The sequence below is a fragment of the Hesperophylax consimilis genome, chromosome 28 (assembly GCF_061612785.1).
Source record: "Hesperophylax consimilis isolate HC1 chromosome 28, BYU_Hcon_1.0, whole genome shotgun sequence".
Taxonomy (NCBI): Eukaryota; Metazoa; Arthropoda; class Insecta; order Trichoptera; family Limnephilidae; genus Hesperophylax; species Hesperophylax consimilis.
The window spans coordinates 5512628-5532933 of NC_142863.1; the positions used below are offsets into that span (position 1 = coordinate 5512628).

General features: G+C 34.3%; 1 protein-coding gene across 1 annotated transcript in view; it reads left to right on the top strand.

Annotated features, from left to right (window-relative positions):
- Window positions 1-20081, top strand: part of LOC149410070 (uncharacterized) — a 149388-nt gene extending 129307 nt beyond the window's left edge. Inside the window, exons 7-8 of the mRNA XM_089648934.1 lie at window positions 18113-18305; window positions 19846-20081. Coding sequence (XP_089505060.1) covers window positions 18113-18305; window positions 19846-20081 — 429 coding nt within the window. The remainder of the gene's footprint in view (window positions 1-18112; window positions 18306-19845) is intronic.
- Window positions 20082-20306: the final 225 nt, after the last annotated feature.

Here is a 20306-nt window from a genome sequence, read left to right on the forward strand (position 1 = left end):
CTTATAAACATTAGTTTATCATTAAAAAAATAATAATGAAATTTGATAATTTTTTTTAGAATTAATACGATGTCAAATGGTTCTTTTTTTATATTGACGAGCATATTAAACGATCAAAAAGAAGGTTTATGAAATGTTAAGGAAGATGGATATTAAAATAAATACTATGGATACGTATACTCAATGATAAAATACGGAATAGTTTTTTGGGGAAACTCAGTAAACGCCAAAGATGTTTTTATCATCCAAAAGAGAAATTACAAACTCTGATCACCGGGATTCATGTAAACCAATTTTTAAAAATCTCAAACTTCTGACAGTGACGGACATATATATAATGGAATTATGCCTGTTAGTACGATCATCTCCAGAAAAGTTCCCACAAAAAACTCAACACATAAACACGCTACAAGGTTCACAGAAAACCTATTAATCCCAAAAGCAACCAAAACTATTTTTCAAAAAGGACCACACTACATGGCCATTAAAATATATAACAACCTTCCACGTAGCATCAAACAAATAACCGACACACTTAAATTTAAATCAACACTAAAAACATTTCTTTTAAACAAATGTCACTACAACTTGAATGAATACCTTACATGAATTAAATACCTCTGTTTTATTTATATTTTTTTTTACTGTTATTTATTTGTTAACATGTTATGTGATATAATGTGTATTTGTTGGGTTAGCTGGAAGAAATAGGATGTAACCTACAAGTTATACCCTTTGTACTCTTTTTGTGCAATAAATATTTTTTTGAATTTTGAATTTGAATTTTTGAATTTTGTTTTGGGTTCACCCATAGAATGAAATAAATGTCAATTGTAGAGCAATCGTTGCCGCTAAAAAAATACACGATAAAACATGCCTTCTCCGCTTAATCCTTTCTAACCTATTCCGGTAAATTATACTTCAATATTTTTTTTTGTTTTTCGTTTTATATGACACCTCACAAGACCGCCCCTTACTGTAGAGTGTAAAGTTAGGGGAGTATGTCGCCTCCCGGTTGGGTAGCGTTGTGAGGCGGCACAAGATAGGTATGTAGGAAGGGATTTATTAATACTGGTCTAATAAGAAGGAAAAACAGATGTCGGTGACTAGTTCCACATAGGCCAACATCAACTGTGAACGGGTGTTCCGCTCGTGTACGTTGAGTTTCACGCAGGTGCACCGGTGAGCTGGGGATCGATGCTGCTAGCTCTATAGAGCAGGCTCCATTAAAATACCTGTTGAACATATTCAGCATGCCAACATTGCGTCTGTACCTTAGATATGGCAATCGGTCTGTTAACAATGGACTGCCCTCTTTTGCACAAAATCAAGTAGGTTTATTTATTTATTATATATATATACGCCTAAAAAGGCTTTTACATAAAAGTGATGCATGATGCAGCGTACACTAGAGAATATCTGTATTATACAGAAGATACTGACAGTAAATAGATAAAATCTATTGTAAAGTAGGTACAAAATACACAATTGTAATTACAAGTATAATGAGAAAATATTGAGAAATAGTTTAAAATATATATGAAGCAATATTAGTAAAACGTAAGAGTAACACAAAGTAAAAAAGAAAGTACAACAACACTACATATAAGACAAAACATTAAAACTAATTTACCAACGCTACTCTAATTTGTAGAATTCGACAAAGTGTTGGTATAGATTATGCTTAATTCTATAAATGGTGTCAATAAATAAATCAATAGCACCCCCATACTTGTTGCCCAGATCATGCATCCTATTGGTCAGTGAGTGTGTCTGATAGAAGAATGTTATATTTTGTCTTGTATTCCTAGTCGGCACATGGAATTTAATAGTGCAACGATGGCAGGACAATCAATTAAGTTGTTAATGACTCTATGTAACACAACCAGGTCTGAAATAATTATCCTGTCAGACAGTGTTATTAGATGCAATTGATTTATCAAACTGAGATAATTATCAAGAATTATGGGGCTCCAGTCCAAATGGGAGCCCAAGCTCCGAATTAAATTAGCATTATGGTTGGCAGCTGGTTACTATTGAAGAATCTACTAGCCATATAAAAGGCGCCCAGTTTCTTGGAATCTAGTTTTACTTGAGCATTTTTAAAGCGCCGATACTTGCCGGTATAATATACTTAATCCAAGCATTTCAATCGAGTCTTTATTGGGGAGGATGCTTCCATCAAATTTCCCGTGACAGTCATTGATCTATCTCTTCGCCAAAATCAGATACGCTAGGGTTTGGGGAACTGATCACGTTGGCGTCACTCCAGACACGAACCTTCTCGAGGTTATGATAAACTTTTTGTCTCAAAACTTCCAGAGCTGTACCGACATCAAAAGTGGAAGGGGGCTTATCAAAAGGATAACCCTCGCAAACGGTGTTTTTGTTAACGGTGCACATTTAACGAGATCTTTGATGTGCAACAAAAACACAGTCGGCGACAGTACAGATCCTTGTGGCACCCCCGCATTGATTTGGTGCGGAGTGGAAGGAGAGCCGTCAACTACGGCTTGAATCGTTTTTCGTTTGAGACAGTCCGCAATCCAACTATGCAGGATTCGATGGATCCCATACGATGATACCATAACATGGATATTTTCCCACTTCCAGAACAAATTTAACATTCAAATCTTGTTCGGACGTCATTTCTGTCAAAAGAGTACTCGATGCGAATGCAACTCACGAAGCGTGCTACCAGGGTATCGATTCTCCAATCCAGACCGCTCGCAATCGCCGTTGAAAGTACATGCATTGTACATGCAAAGTACATGGTCGACATTCTTATTCTTGAGTCTGGTCGAAGGTACACACTTACATACGCCAAACGTCAAGAGTCATTCCACTTGAACAACGAATGGGCCGAACCACTCGTTGTTCAAGTGTAGTGACTTCGCCGAGAATCGAAACTCAGCACTGACATGGAAGTGTCAGTAGCCTGCAACTGACATAAAAACCCGTAGTCGACGCATCGCGTCGTGTACGAAAATTATCAAAACATTATGGCGGATACTCACGAGCGACGTGTATATCTCCGTGTACGAATGGCCTTATTCATCGTTGAAACAATTATAATTTGGTGCTACGAGAAGTGCCTAAAATTCGTACTTAGCTGAAATTATTACGGAACGTATTATTATTATTTTGAGAACTCCTACGCTTAGAGACCCACGCATATGATTTTCTAAGGCCAGGAACGCGATACTAAGGTCTGAATACATTATTCTCATTTGGTGGAAGGAGGCTAGCTAGGGTCTACTCACTGAATTATTAAAACGTAAGTGATTTTTAGATTTAAAAGCAGAGCACATCTGCAAAGTATACCTCCTTTTTGAAAATAAGGGTGCTTAACTAACCAACCAATCATGGCGTTAACTCGCAGGGGTGGGCAGAGAGGATATGCCGCAACACAACTCTAAATTAGCACTCGATAGGCTTAACTTCCGATGATTTTTCGACAATATCCCATGCACGGTTGCGCCATCGAAACCTGAACCGATATTGACAAGAAATATAATGGAATATAGTCATACGATGGCAACAATGGCCCAACTTAAAAGTTAAAAATACTAATAAATTGATAATTTCCAATTGAAATATTAACTTTAATTTACAATGGCAGTCCGCGTAAACTTTTTGGCAGTAAATTAATTAATCATGTCTTTAGTCATAAAATTTAGGCCTAACAACTTTTGTTTCTCCAAGCTGGAACGGAATCAATTAATCGCGTCATAGATTAATTAATTAAGTCTATGAATCGTGAATACATTTTATTTCAATTCTAAGAGCTTCGTTAGTTCACCTCCATTTATTAATAAGACAGTTATTTTAAATAACGAACGACATTCTTGAAAAAGTTTTGTATATTGACGGCTTGACTGTCCGAATCATACGCTGACCGTGTTTGAAAATATCGCTAACTGACCATGAGATGACGGATTTAGTCAATATCACATTAATATATAAATAATAAAATTCCAATGGTCCACCGTTTCTTGGTTTACACTATTTTCATAATAACTCACTTGTTTTTAGCAAAAATATGTTTCAATAAATTTTACCGTCTTACCAGATAATTTTTATATATTCATAAAAAAAATCGTTTATCTATCCTTTGTAATTTTGCCAGAATATCTACTTATGTTTAGAGAAATGTTATTCTTTTCCTATTCTTTGTAATTTCCCCAGAATAGCTACTTATGTTTAGAGAAATGTTATTCTTTATCTATTTTTTGTTTGTTTATTATTTGTATTTTTTTACAATAAATATACAATGTTTACAAGTCATTCTTTTTTAATTTATACTACACTTCCATTAAAAGCATTTGCATGTGGATGAAAGAGGAGTGTACATTTGCGAAAAAATAATATAACCAGGTTACAAAGTAAAAAAAATTACAAAATTAAAATCTATACAAATTATTGTATTTGGAAGGAAGAAAAAATATATATTATGGAGGATAAATAGAGTATAATGGGATAATTTATGAGATTTTCAAGTAAAAATAGGGGAATCAGTTTTTTTTTGTTAACGATTTCCCTAAAATATTTTTTTATATAGTTCAATAATTGTTTTTTTATCATTAATGCTTCTAATTTCTTCTTGTGATTTATTACAGAAATGTTTTCCTTGGTGGTTATAATGGTGCTGGGCAAAATATGTGTCTGGTTTAGGGCATGCAAATATATATATATAATTTCCCCTGAATAGCTACTAATTTATTTATTTATTTATTTATTTATTTATTTATTTAATATCAACGGTATAAATATACCATAAACAATGATAACATGTCACAGTTAAAATCGTAGAAATATTTTAAAAAAAGAATTACAAATATATGTGGCATTTGATTGTGAAATGACATTAGAGAGTAAGTAAGTAAGTAAACAAGAGATACAAGTACATAAGTTTCTATAGTGCAAATAAGGTAGAATTAGATTAAATTAATATTGATTGAAAAGATTTGATAGCATAGCCCTCTTGTACCTACCTTGCGTGCAGTTAAATAGATCTGCTAATGTTAGAGAAATGTTATAATTTATCTATCCTTTGTAATTTCCCCAGAATAGCTACTCATGTTTAGAGAAATGTTATTCTTTATCTATCCTTGTAATTTCTCCCGAATAGCTACTTATGTTTAGAGAAATGTTTTTCTTTATCTATCCTTTGTAATTTCCCCAGAATAGCTACACATGTTTAGAGAAATGTTCATCTTTATCCTATCCTGTGTAATTTCCCCAGAATAACTATTTATGTTTAGAGAAATGTTATTCTTTATCTATCCTTGTAATTTCCCCAGAATAGCTACACATGTTTAGAGAAATGTTCATCTTTATCCTATCCTGTGTAATTTCCCCAGAATAACTATTTATGTTTAGAGAAATGTTATTATTTGTCTATCTTTTGTAATTTCCCCAGTTTAGCTACTCTTGTTCAGAGAAATATTATTATACGCTAAATAAGAGTACATGAATATATTACTTTTATGACTTTAAAATCTGATTTACGACATTTGACAGGGAATTTTGCGACGCGCTTTTTCAGAGATAAAATATAAATATATACAATCGACAAAACGACTGGAATAATATTATGATATGCCTTTTCCTTGCCAAGCGAATAAAATATATTTTAGTATGATAGAAGCATTTTTTTAGATTCAAAATACCATAAAATCGAGGCAAGTGCTGTGGATTCGTAACAAACATCAGAAATCGATACGAGTACCTATATAAACAGAAATAGAACATCTTATCAAAACACTAACACATAATTGCATAATATTTCAAATATATATTTTTTTAATACAATCGTCTAGCACTCCAGTAAAATATATTCCTGACATTTCGTATTCTGGCTGTAAATGGTATCACGCACAAAAACTACGTGATGTGTGTACGGCGCGAGAAAACATATTATCTCTTTGATCTCATGTGCTCCGGATAAGTTCGTACTTCACATGCCGATCGGTAATGTGGTATTCCAACCGCGTGGAGAGTAAAAACACTTTTTAAGCATAAGTAATTTGATTCTAGACAAATCAATAAGTGGTAAACATATCTCTTTCGTATCCTGTATTGATACAAATTAGTTCTCTGATACAAGATCGAAAGAAAATGGAAGAATTTTGTCGGAAAGCGTCGATGCTTAATCCGTTTTAGTATTGGGTTAGACACGATTTCAGAATGAGTTTGTATTAGTTATTCAATTGGTGAAGTGAAGTCTTGAGATGTTCCACCTCAAATGAGGTGAGATGCGAAATCGAATGAAATTGATGAAATTTCTTCGAAAAGCATTTATGCCGCGTCCGTGTTAATGTTGGGCAGAACACAATTTCAGAATGAGATTATATGAGTTACTCAAATACCTCACCTCATTTGATGTGTCCCACCTCAAATGAGGTGAGGTGTGAAATCAAATGAAATGGAAGAAATTTCGTCGAAAAGCATTGATGCCACGTCCGTGTTGGTGTTGGGTAAGATACGATTTCAAAATGAGATTGTATGAAGTACTCAGTTTTTTTATTTTTTTTTTTTATTATAGCGACTATTTAACCATTGTACATACAAAATATGAAATTAAATATATGTTTAGTAAATTGTATTTCTTAGTTCTCCTCACTAGGATGACCTGTGCTGAAGCGGACTAAAGTTATTCATTTCTGTTTTATTAGTTTTCTATGTCGTTTTTAATGTTTTTTTCATGCATCTCTTTCAGCCAGATTTTTAATCATTCAAATTTTTATTCGCTTTATATCAGGGCGAAGATTTTGTGGAGTTTTGTCGCAAATACGTACTCAAAAACTTAGATGTTTAGGAGCCCCACCTCAAATGAGGTGAGGTGTAAGTGTGTGATGTGAAAAGTAAGAAAGGAGCTGAAATCTTATACAGCCAAAGTATATTTTCGTATCATGGGGGGGTCACGTCACTGATTTTTTTATGTGAATACCGCAGAATAATCCCAACTGCTCGTGCAAATCGGAGCCAGTGCAACTATGGCAAACCAAATTGGGGTATGATGTGATTCTGAAGGGTGTGGAGAGGGAAGGTGGTGGGAAACGGTAAGATGGGGGAGAATTGGCTATTTATACATGTTACCTACTAATTATCATTTCGGATTTTTTTAAATGTGATTAAATTTCTTTGCACACCTCGGGATACGAACCCTACGTTCTCAGAATTCGTACCTTACTACTATTCGTACCTAATTCGTACTACGGAGTCGTCTGGCAGGCTGCAGAGATAACTATGTCAAATTGTAACTGTTTTCCCCAAAATTTTATTTCTCTCTGTCAACTATATCGTCCTAATAAATCTCAATACGGCGGAAAATGTTGAGTTATATTAAAATATATTATTCGGAAACATAATAAAAAAACATTTTTCCTCGTGAAAACATATTAATATCAATTTAATTATCAGATGGAAATAGGTTGGAAGGTACTGAATCTTTTGTTGAATTTGCGGTTGCAAAATACACGGTGTCCAAAAACTAGTGGTACAAGCGGAAAACTGACGAATAAATCACATTTAGAGTCGATTTTCTGATGTAACATTTTTGATTTGAGCCATCGTTTTTGAATAATTTAAGTCAAAGGTTTGGATTTAGATTTTTGATTAGTTTTGAATTAGATTTCTTCAGTTATACTTCTTTAAATCGATTGCAATGAGGTTACTGTCAACTGTTTATTGTCTTTTAAAATGCGTCTAAACTTAGACCCGCTTCAAAAGCAATCGACATAAACTAAATGCTGCAAGAACCCGTGCAGAAAAGTTCCACACTGAACTGTGCTGCGAACCGTTAATTTACTATATGGAACTTAATTTCCTGCTCAGGGTTTTGCAACATTCGGTTTATGTGGATTGCTTACCGACATGTGGGACGACGGGCTAATCCTAAATACCGAAAATTTAAATCGAAATGCTAAGATTACAAATATTTTTTTTGGGACCGTTATGTCACATTTTACCAAATTATGCGATTTGCAGTAATTTGGGCGTCGTGCAATACGTACTAAATAACGGTTCATACCCGTCTTTTGTTTTTCTATTATCTTTAACATTAATAATATTGTGCGATAATCGCGTAGACTATCGACACATGGGTTAGATTATAATGGTTATAATCTAGGCAGGTATGTGTCTATGTAAATTAATGCTCCGTTCGCTGAACCAAAAAGATAGGCATTCGCAAATGCGACTTACGGAAGAGTTGGTTGTGATGTCCGATGATATGGTTATTTTGGTAGCGCTCGTATGGTGGAGGAATTCACAGGCACTCGTATAAAATTGAACTAATTATAACTCCGGCAAAAAATCGAATTGACACATCGGTTGTTTTCCCGGTACGGTGGTTTCGTAAACTGTCATTTGATGACGTTTTCGCTGCGATTCAAACTAGTAAAATTTGAATCGTAGCCTCCTTATTGGTTGTAGCGGAAAAAGCGTTAAAACAATTCGCCACGAAACAAATATTCTGTAGCAGTTTTCTTTGGTTTGTAACCTAGCGACAGTAGGAACTGCAGTCCATTTTTTTATTTTATTTTTATCAATAACGTCCTTCGAACTTAAATACCACTCTGTATTTTTTATTGTTATGGTTAGTTTTAATAGTTAAAACAACTTTCAAAGTTTTTTTTTCCGGATATCAAAAACGCACCAAATTCATGAACGTGACGTGTGACGTCACCAATCACCAGACTCAAATAACCTACTTTTTTAAATTGGCGCTGTATTTTTTATTCTTAAGATTACCCGCTTTTAACATTGAAGAACGCTAGGTAAAATGTTAGCATCTCGTCCCCATGTTATTGTATTGAACCAAAGTGCAAAAATACATCCATGACCACACCTGAAATCAAAAAACAACCTTTTTATCGGTTCAGATGTTAGCTGTGGACAATCATTGTAGACCATAGATATATTACTCGCGTGTACTGGTTTTGATGTCAAAACGTGTGATGGTGTTTTATGTTTAAATTAATAACTTATATAATTTAACTTATATATATGGTTGTTTTACACAGAGTCATTAACAACTTAATTGACAGTCCTACCACTGTTGCCACTATTAAATTCCATGTGGCGACTAGGAAAACAACACAAAATTTAACATTCTTCTGCAATACATACACAATCAACTATCAGACACACTCACTGACCAATAGGATCTGGGCAACAAGTATGGGGGTACTATTCATATATTTATTGACTCCATTAATAGAACTAAGCATAATCTACACCAGCACTTTGTTGAATCCTACAAATTAGAGAAGCGTAATGTAGTTTTGGTGTTTTGTTTTATCTCGTATGTAGTGTTGTGGAATTTTCTATTTTATTTTATGTTACTCTTAGGTTTTACTAATATTGTTTTATATTTAGTTTTTTTTTTAATTAGTTTTTTAATATATTCTCATAATACTTTTAATCACAATTTTACATTTGTGTATTCATAGATCTGCTTTGTACCTACTTTATAATGGATTACATCTATATACTGTTAGTATTTCCTATATAATAAAGATATTCTCCTATGTACGTTGCATCATGTATCACTTTTATGTAAACGTCTTTTTAGGCGTATAAATAAATAAATTAATAAATATTCAGAATCAGCGTTTATTGATCTATAGATATGAATATGTATTTTTTAAACTTTAATATTTTTCAGTGGATTCCCTTATTGCACGTAACAAAGCTTTTCATTAGTAAACGATGAAAATGGTTCAGATCGTTACTGTCGCATAGGTCAAAGGTTAGTGGTAAAATTATTGAATGGATTCAGTACATCGTTTGGTCGGGAATGGGTACAATGATTTCCGCTTGGGATTTCCTCTCCGCTCCCGAGCGGAAGATTTCCGGAAGCTATTTAAAATTCGGAAAACGGCGGAAACTACTTTTTCAGCGCCTCTGGCGATTAGAGAAAAAATACACTGTGTGAATATCGCACAAGAGTTCCAACTGCTCTCAAACAAAACTGTCCCCAAACACGGCTAAAGCCATTTCAAGCAGCGATTCTGAATAGGAATCTTTCACCAGGGCAATACTGAGAGACCAACACTAGAAGTGCATTCCGTACAAATTTGAATTTTAACCCAATCGCCCAGTATTCCGTCTTGAAATGTTTTTTTTAATCAAGTTTTGTATTTTTTACATGCAGTTTTTTATATATTTTTATCATGCATTTTTTTATAAATTTTAGCTAAAAAATTTTATCATACATTTTTTTCATATAATATGTGACCATGTTTTTATTTTTTATCAGACAATTTTATATGTATATAGAAGTCCAAGATATATATTTAAATAACACAATATTTACAGTAGGTATACGAGTTTTGTATTTTTACCATACAATTTTTAAATGTACATGAAAAAGTTATATATTTATCGGAAAATTTTTATAGCGCCGTTCAGTAATAAACTTAACTTCAAATGCATCTAATTAGTTATTTTATTATTTTTTTATTGTCCCTTTTTAATGAGAATATCGCGCAAGAGTTCAAATTGCTCCCAACTGAGATTATGTCATCCCAAAAAGGAATTGGTATATATATTTGTATTTTTTTATTTTTTCATTGGTATATTGTTATTTTATCTGTATAAACATTGTAATTAAATAAATGTGGTTAGCTGGAAGAAATGGGGTCTACCCATAAGCTATACCTTTTTTTAATTTTAATTTTACAATAAATAATTTTTGATTTGATTTGATTTGATTTGATTTGAATTTGAGTGCATTTTTTTAATATTATTAGTGTTCACATTCCAACTTAAATACCAGTATTTTTTTTTCAAGTGTTTTTCATAGTTAAATTAGTTCTACAAGTATGATTTTTTTTAAACCCGTTAAAACAATTCCAACTTCCTTATTGGAGTAGGTATGTTGAGAGTCTGAATGGGGTGGCAAAGGTAAAGAGATGGTGTAGTGGAAGGTTAGGAAGTCTCTTGCTGTTAGTCCCCCAATTAAATATAAAGATATCAGAGAGCAGCATCTCTGTTTACTCAAGAAAAACAAACTTGACAGAATTTGGAAGGAATTTTCACCGTTTTAAACAACAACACGTTACTTTGTAAGCTTCCATCTTGCTACCTATCCCTGTGTAGATCATTTAATTAATTCCTTAATTTGTTATTTGTTTATTAAGCCCGCGGTAATTCTTTATTTATTTAACAATGTATCCACTGAAGAAATACACCGATAGTGTATTGTGAATTTGTCCGCATGTCAGAAAAAAAGCTAAATATTTTTTTTGGAAAACCAACAGTTTTAATAATTATAGCGTGTAGTGAAATATGTATAATTATTAAACCAATTAAAGGTTTTCACTGATGTATCGTATGTTATTGTGATACGCAAGAAAGGGTTACACTAGCCTATGTGGTTGGGATGGTGGAAGGAAATAAAAAGGAAAAAAGGGAGAAGGGATTGGATCTAATCTTGTGTTAAATAATATGTATTTTTGTATATTTTGTCTGGTTCATCTGATGGGCACTTTTAATTGGATTCTTTAAAGTAGTTCCGGGCATTCTATCATAGAGGTGGCGACTTTTGTAAGAATATTACGTCTGCTGAATTTGTACGACTTCCCAATGTCGAAATCCTGTAAAACGCAACTGACTCTTCGTGGCTAACATGAAGACGATTTCCCACGAAATCAAGGTATCGTAGACTCGAGAGGCGTAATATACCTGGAATTCCAGACTTGAAATACATAGTTTACCTGGCATTCCAGACTTGAGAAGCGTAATATACCTGGGATTCCAGACCTGAGATACATAGTATACCTGGGATTCCAGACTTGAGAGGCGTAGAATACCTGGGACCAATACCAATACCAAGACTTGAGAAGCGTAATATACATAGGATTCCAGACTTTAGAGGCCTAATATACCAGGGATTCCAGACCTGAGATACAGAGTATACCTGGGATTCCAGACTTGAGAGGCGTAATATTCCAGGGATTCCAGACTTGAGAGGCGTAATATACCTGGGATTCCAGACTTAGGAGGCATATTCCAAAGAGCTGTGTACATTATTCCTAACTTCTTGTAAAATTGATCAAATGGATAGGAAGTTCAAAAGAAAATTCTCTCAGTATAACTTCTCCCATGATCTTTTTTTACAATAACTCCGCACAGGAGGCCCTGAGGAAAATATTTTACCTCGGGGCCTATCTTTAGGGATGCTGTATGGAGGGTCTTTTTAAAGAAAGGAAGGAGAGGAAGTTCTGGGAAGGGAAAAGTATGAGGGGTGGGTAGGAATCTAGGGATTAGTGTGTCCAGGAGTGATGGACGAATGATCTATCCCTCAAGGTGATGAGAGACCAGAGGTCAAAGGATCTCCCCAAACACCCTCTCCCGATCCGGCATGTAGCTGGGCAGGCCCATCCTGAACACACCTCACCCGATGAACCCGGGCACCCCTACTAAATCACCAAACGTACGGCAGAGGTATTGGTTCACCAATAAATGGTTCCCGGGGTGGCAGTACTCACACCCGCCTATCAATTATTACCCCCGTAATAAAGTAGCAAAAAAATAATGAAGTCTGTCGCAATTTGAATTTCAAAAAGGAAAACAGAACATCGCGTCGGGCCGGAAGCTTTTTAATTTGAAAAGTTGTGAAGTAATGTCAACAGAGCGCACCTAGTTTCCTGTCGCTTGGTATTGTCACTTTATTTACCTGCGTATTGGTCAGTTTCCACTTTCCAAGTTAATTGAGATGGCCGCAGGGAAAAATGAATTAATTTTTAATGAACAGATTAAAATTCTAATTATTTTTTGTAGATAACTAACTAACTATCAGGTTGCTTCCAGCAGAATTATGAGAAAAGGAAAGGCCACCAAACAACTTGGCCTTGGTACACAATCAAAAAATTCAAAAAAATATTTATTGCAAAAAAATACAGAGTACAAAGGGTACAAGGCTTATATCCTTTATTTCTTTCCTTTCTTATCCGTTACATCCTATTTCTTCCAGCTAATGGGTTATGTAATATAATGTGTATTTGTTGGGACAAATACACATTATATTACATAACCCAACAATTACATGTTAACAAATGTATGTAAATAATAAATAAAAAACAGAGGTATTTAATTTATGTGAGGTATTCATTTAAGGTGTAGTGACATTTGTTTAAAAGAGATGTTTTTGGTGACGATTTAAATTTAAGTATATCGGTTATTTGTTTGATGCTACGTGGAAGGTTGTTATATACTTTAATGGCCATGTAGTGTGGTCCTTTTTGAAATATAGTTTTGTTTGCTTTTGGTATTAAAAAGTTTTCTGTGAACCTTGTAGCGTGTTTATGTGTTGAGTTTTTTGTGGGAACTTTTATGGAGATGATCGAACTAAAAGGCATAACTCCATTACATATATGTCCGTCACTGTCAGAAGTTTGAGATTTTTTTAAATTGGTCTACAAATAATCCTGTCGTGCATTTACGTTCATACACACACATGGCCCAACTCAAGTATTTGATTTGTAGTGCTTGTTTTAAATTAACATTCTAGTAAAACAAACGATTAAAATTGATAATGATTAAGTCATTCAATTTGAAGTCATTTATTACTGTGAAATATAACATTAGGAAAACTAAATTTAAATCTCAGGCTATGTCTGATCTCAGTATTATTAGATAGTTGTACCTAATTTGTTCGCCTTTGAGAACAACTCATATTGTCTCATAGAAAACGTTGATCTCCCTTACTCTCATGGTGAGAAATATTTTTATTTTTATTTTATTAATACATGATTTAGAAGGTACATATGGTTTTTGTGATATTTCACCCTCCATGCTAGGGATGACCCTGTGTTATGGCGGGTGAATTTTACAGTTTGTACAGAATCTATACATTACTATGATATGAAAAAGAAAAATTATGTAAAGCTAGTTTGGGTTGCAAGAGGAGAATGGAGAAGTTAGAGAATTATAAGAAGATGAAAAATTTAAGAAATTATTAGTAAATAGATCACACTAATTAATTATGTAAATACTATACCGCTAAGTTAGGGAATAAGGATATATTATGTTTTGTCTGAAAGGTGATTAAATTGATAGAGTGTAGAATTAATGGGTATTGTAGTTGTAATGTATTCCGTGTGAAAGGATCCATTTCGTAATATATTTTTTAAAGGAATGGGGTTGACTCACGGTGTTTAGGTTTTCAGGGATAAGGTTAAAGATTTTAGGAGCTAGGAAGAAAAATTGTCTTTGAGCTGACGTGGTATGTAGTGAATGTACTTTGTAGTGACCGTTGGTTATTGTTCTAGTGGTGTAGTTGTGTTGTAAAAGAGTTTTGTTTTTATATTTGAACAGGAAATGTATTAGCGAACATTTTAGGTGGAGTTGTCGTATGTTTAAGACCTTATACTCTATGAGGAGTCGAGTTGAGGGGTATCTTGTCGGTCGCTTTTTAATGACACGTATTACCATTTTTGAGCTTTTAGAAGAGGTTCGATGTGTAGATTGTGCACAGCCACCCCAGATTATAATGCCGTTAGCTAGTAGGGATTGGCAGAGAGCGTAGTATACAGTTTTAAGCATTGAGGTGGTAAGGATATTTCTTAGATATCGAAAAGCAAATGAGTGCTTGCGGATGCGTGGGGTTAGGCTGGCCAAGTAATGGTCTAGACAGTGTTAGAAAGAGAAAACACCATGCGTTATATTCAAATACAGAAGTTAACCATAGAAGAATTTAAATGTTCACCTTTATGAAACCAAAGGTTCCGAACGCAATTTGAAAAATAATTCGTGATTTATTTTAGTAATTATTTTTATACGAAACGACAAAAGAGAGGTTACAGTAAGGTTACATCTGTCTAATAAAATACATATGTGGTTAAATTTTTTTTTCTTTAGTTACAAAAAACGTAAAGTGAGCTTTATTTTATGATCGCATTAAATATTCTAATAAGAAAGCGTATTTTATCATCTTGCATATTCAATATTTTGATTAGAAAGCGTATTTTATCATATTCAATATTTTAATTACAAAGCGTATTTTATCATCTTCCATATTCAATATTTTAATTACAAAGCGTATTTTATCATCTTCTGTATTCAATATTTTAATTACAAAGCGTATTTTATCATCTTCTGTATTCAATATTTTAATTAGAATTTGTATTTTATCGTATTTAGTAGTTTTAGTTTTCAGATATATTCCAACCATTTGAATTTCAAAGCGGAAATATTACGAACTTCCGTCAAAATATGGCAGAGGCCTGAGAAGTTGAAGAAATAATTAATGAAGTCACCAAAATTAACTTTTAAAATTTCATATATATATATGTACCTTTACAATTTTTTTACATTAGCCCCACACATGATGCCACAAATAATTTTCCTCGGGGCCTATCTTTGGGGATGCTGTGTGGAGGGTTTTTGGAAAGAAGGAGAGGAAGATCGAGAGAGAGTCCGGTTGGAGAGGACAAAAGGTCTCCATCAAACAGACTCTCGATCCGACTCGCCACGCAATAGGTGGGCAAACGCATCCGCCGCCAAGACCTAGATAAACCTCACCCCATGAACCCAGACACCCCTGCTAAGTCACCAAATGTAGCGGACCACTTGGGGTGACCCATGGAAGGGTCAGAGTTATCCAATAAATGGTTCCCTATACTCGCCTCCCAAATTAAAAATAAATACTACTAATTTAAAAGAAGGTAAACCAAAAAGATTAAATCTGGTTATTGTTGAATAAAATGTTTCTTTTTATCATTGACTTTTTGGCAAGCGGTATCAACAAACGAGTACAATACGAATCGGTGAGCTGCGTCGAATGCTGCTATTGCTGATGAGTTTGCGTTTATTTGGTAGAATAAAAACAATTAATAACTCTATATTCTAATTTCACACCTTTCTAGTTTTAATCTGTCTTCAGTGGAGTTATGGTACCTTCTTATTTTTTTTATTTATTTATTAATTTTCGGGAAATCGACTGTTTACATTTATTGCAGTTTATACATAAGTATTATTTAGCCAAAATAAAACTAATTATGGAAATTCCTCCTTGCGGCTTAACCTCTACTGAGACAAATTTATACAAAACAAAAGATTAAAATAAAACGAAAAATTTACAAAACAAAACATTTATAGCCATGGAGAGAGGTTGTAGATATAAATCAAATCATAATATAAATATAAACAATAGAGACATAACATTATTCACAAACCATCAGAGAAATATTATTTTATGGACTCTTGTATTTCTTAAGTTCGCAACTGAAAATATCCACCTTGGATAATACGCTATTGTAATTATTGCATAGTCTGTTCAGGCAAGAATTCTGCTTAGAGTTCGTTTTGCATTGATCCACAAGTCGTCACTAGTAACTCAGCCTAGTGATCAACCTCTCACCTCGATCCTAACTGTCCAATACCTACTGATTTTTTATGTTTGAAGTTGAAAAGAGAAAACACAAAAAATGTGACCGGATTTCATTTTTTTTTTATTATTTACTATAAATAACGTCAGGAATCACATATAAAAATGTTAAAATAAGTCAAGTACGTTTCTTACCTCCCTGTATAATGTAAATCTTTCTCTGGAATCAATTTGTTATCTCTCCCATTTCAATCAATTGGGTTTTTAGCTATTCGTTTTTGTGGAAAAAAATCGTAACTCCATTTACCGAATTTTTAGAAAAGAAAAATATGGTAAGAGCACTTGAGCGCAAATATTCTAAAAAGTTTTATATCAAACTAGTGGATCCCGTAATACTCCGCGAATGCTAATGTCTTTTTTGGGCATCTCCCACTTCTTCCACCATTCACTACTGTATACCACAATGTTACTGTTAAAAAACTACATTACATCAATTTAATTCGACTTCTTATCTCATTCTGGTGCAGAGTTATTGCGTTAAGTATTCTAGTAACTTCTCTTTAAATACACCTGCCATTGTGTGATGTATGGTAAAAAGTAGGATATTCAAGCGATAGATGGCACTAGTCAGAAAACTTACTCCAGAGTCCAACAGATGTCGCTATAGTGTAGCAATTGCCTGTGGGATATCATTGTCTGACTTCAAGCTTCTAGAAACAGAGAATTACCAACCCTCGGGTAGTGAACAGTGTAGCTAAATCCAGACTTATTGTAACGTGTTATTGTAACGTAAATAAAACGCAATTATAGTAAAGAACCTTTTACTTTATCAAGAGTTCCCAACACATTAAATCTGCAAGTAAAGGCAGAGATATAACAAACAAGAACAAGAATATAACAAATAAGAACAAACTCTGAAATTTTCAGCTATATCGGTGGACTACTTCTTGAGTTTTGCAATCACAAAAATTCGCATGTTGAATTTTTATATACGAGTATATTAAGATTATGTAGTGGAAAATAATGTAGATAAATAAAATAGTTTTTTTTACAAATATTAGAATATTTGAAATCCTCCGGAATCTTTCTCCGTTTGTCGTACTAAATTCATACTGAATTGCCTTAAAAAAACTCAAAAACAAGATTTTGGTAACTACCAGCTTTTGGCAATATACCCACGATATATCACACGAAGACATTTTTTCAATTTTCACCACTCCGCTCAAGGGAGTCATTTAATTTTTCCATCTTTGTCTAAGGAAAAATATTTCGTTTTATTTCAATTCCGAATTCAATATGTACCGAAAAATCGAAATGAATCTATTTTTCTAACTTACCTCTCATGTACATCCGACGTTTGTACCAATGCCATTTCTGCATTAACTCAGAAATCATTAATCATTCATGCGCAAAAATCATTCTAGAATAAACCAAAAATTGCAAGTTTTTCTCATTTCCGACTCTCTGTTATTTTCCCGATTAAGTATCCTATGATCAGATATGAAGCATAGCAGCCATGTTTTTATGCTTTTTATGAATTATGCAAAAGCTGAAGCTGGTCGAGAATCAGCTATTAACGGGGACCGTTTGTCGAAAATAGGAAGCAGTGTTGAACGTCGATAAGTATTCAAATGTGACGTATCAACATGCTGCAAGTTGTTCGTATTGTAAAATGTATGTGCTATTTTAACAGAGTTTTAAAAATGATTAGCGAAATCACTTTAGATAGACGCATAAAATCTACAGACAGTACTGATATCCGTTGTCTTCCAGGTGGAAAATTCGCTGTCGACGTACGAGCCACACGCGTGCGTGGTAGTCTATAGCGTGACATCACGCACGTCTTTCTCCCACGCCTCCGACCTGCTCAACTATCTCTGGAGGCAGAACTACACCAAGGAGAAGAGCGTCATCGTGGTTGGCAACAAGGCGGACCTGGCCAGGGCTAGGGTCATCACCACCAATGGTATGCAATACATTTTTTTATAATAATTCATCAATGTGCGAAGCTGCTGAAGACCTGTAGGAGAGTAAAAAAAAAAGAAAAACGTAATATTCAACTTTCCAGAAATCCCATCCTATTCTCAAATCGGCAATTAATCAGACGAGAATCTCGGCTACGTTAGCAACTTTTAACCCAACTATAACACAAGCTAACATTAAAACCTCAACATGGTATATTTGACAACCCATCCAAATCGTAGACATTTTGAGGAAACAAAACAACATAACCTTAATATTTATATACAGTGTTATGTAAAACATATTTTTTTCTCTTTTTTTTAAAAGAAAGACAAACATTTCCGCTATACGAATAACCTGACGATATTTGAAAATCTCCTACTACCACCACAATAAGCAGAAAATATTGCTTGTGTTGTGATGGAGGACTTAGCTAGCCGAGGAATTGAACACATTACGCCTAGGTGGAACCCAAACGCAATGCCAACTCAACCACTGACCGGTTGCTTTGTCTATATTATAGCTGCTGATTAGCGTGGTAGAAGAATACCAGCTTGCTCTAGTTACAATTCTTGACTACTGCTTTCGACACACTAAACGATAAAAGATTATTTCAAAAACTTAACAATTAAACAGGTTTTTATTCATATCTATAATGTAGTAATTAGATATGAGAGATATCAGGCATTGCTTTCCGGGGTAGGAGATCTTCTAAATTTTCTTTAATTTATGGTGTGCCGCAGGGATCTGTGCTGGGTCCTCTTCTATTTATTTTGTATAACAGTGATTTGAAATCACAAATTTCTTCAATTGGATTAAATTGTCATGACGATTAATTTGTTTTTTAAATGTGTGCTCCTTGTAGGTCATCTGTTGAATACTGTATTTATGAGATGTCAAACTGGCTTACGACTTACGACGAATCTCTCATGACTAGTCATGAGTAGGTGCCTATACTATGTATTATAGTGTTGCTTAGCAAGAACGACACTCTCAATGGACTGCTGAATAAGCCGCCACACCTTGCTAAATTAAATTAGTGTTATTTCACAGTTTATTAATTTAAAATAATATACATATTACATAAAGTATATTTGCGGCACGTTCCAGCTTATCGCCCAGGTGAAAACCACCTTTAAAAATCGAAATATTACTTAAAATGGCTTTAGCCATGATTGATTACTAAATCTGATAGCCAGGTACTTCTCCACCTTCGTATTCCCCTTTTCCTTCACCTCACCACGACCTTCAGCCACACAACAACCTCAATGGGGGTTGTCATAGTCTCACTGGCTTCCGACGGTTGGGAGCAGTTGAGACTGTTGTGCGGTATTCACATAAAATAACCATAGTAAGCTTATTATAAATTAATAAATAAATAATACACTGAAAAAACGGAACAAAATAAAATAAGAGATTAGGTTAGGTTGGGTTGGGTTAGTTAATATAGCTAGGTTTTTTTCCTCACCTTTCTTCAATGTACTTCAATTCCGAATTTTTTCGCAATTACTGACGTTCACTCACATTGATTGTTACGTTTGCAGAAGGAAAATCTCTCGCCACCTCGCGTGACTCCAAATTCATCGAGACCTCCAGTGGCATCCAACACAACGTGGACGAACTGCTAGTCGGTGTGCTCAAGCAGGTCAGGCTGCGCGCTTCTCCCCTGGGTCCCGGCGCCGGGGCGCGCACACCAACCGGGCCCCGCGCGCTGCTGCACCGCTTCTGCCGCGGTGATACATCTAAGGCTCGTTCCTGTGAGAACCTGCACGTACTCTAGGGGGAACTGGTTACTCCAGCTGCCAAAGGAAGCGTATTTCGACTCTTGTTTTGTGCAATCAATCTATTGGAAACGGTTTATCTTTCCATTTATGATTAACTGTTCATTTTGACTTTTGCTGTATCCAGCTCTATACTTGTGTCTCTTATGTCAGTGTTAGTTATGTTCAATCTTTGGAAATCAGCAACCAAATGAAGTGTTTTTGTAAATCTGTTAGAAACATGA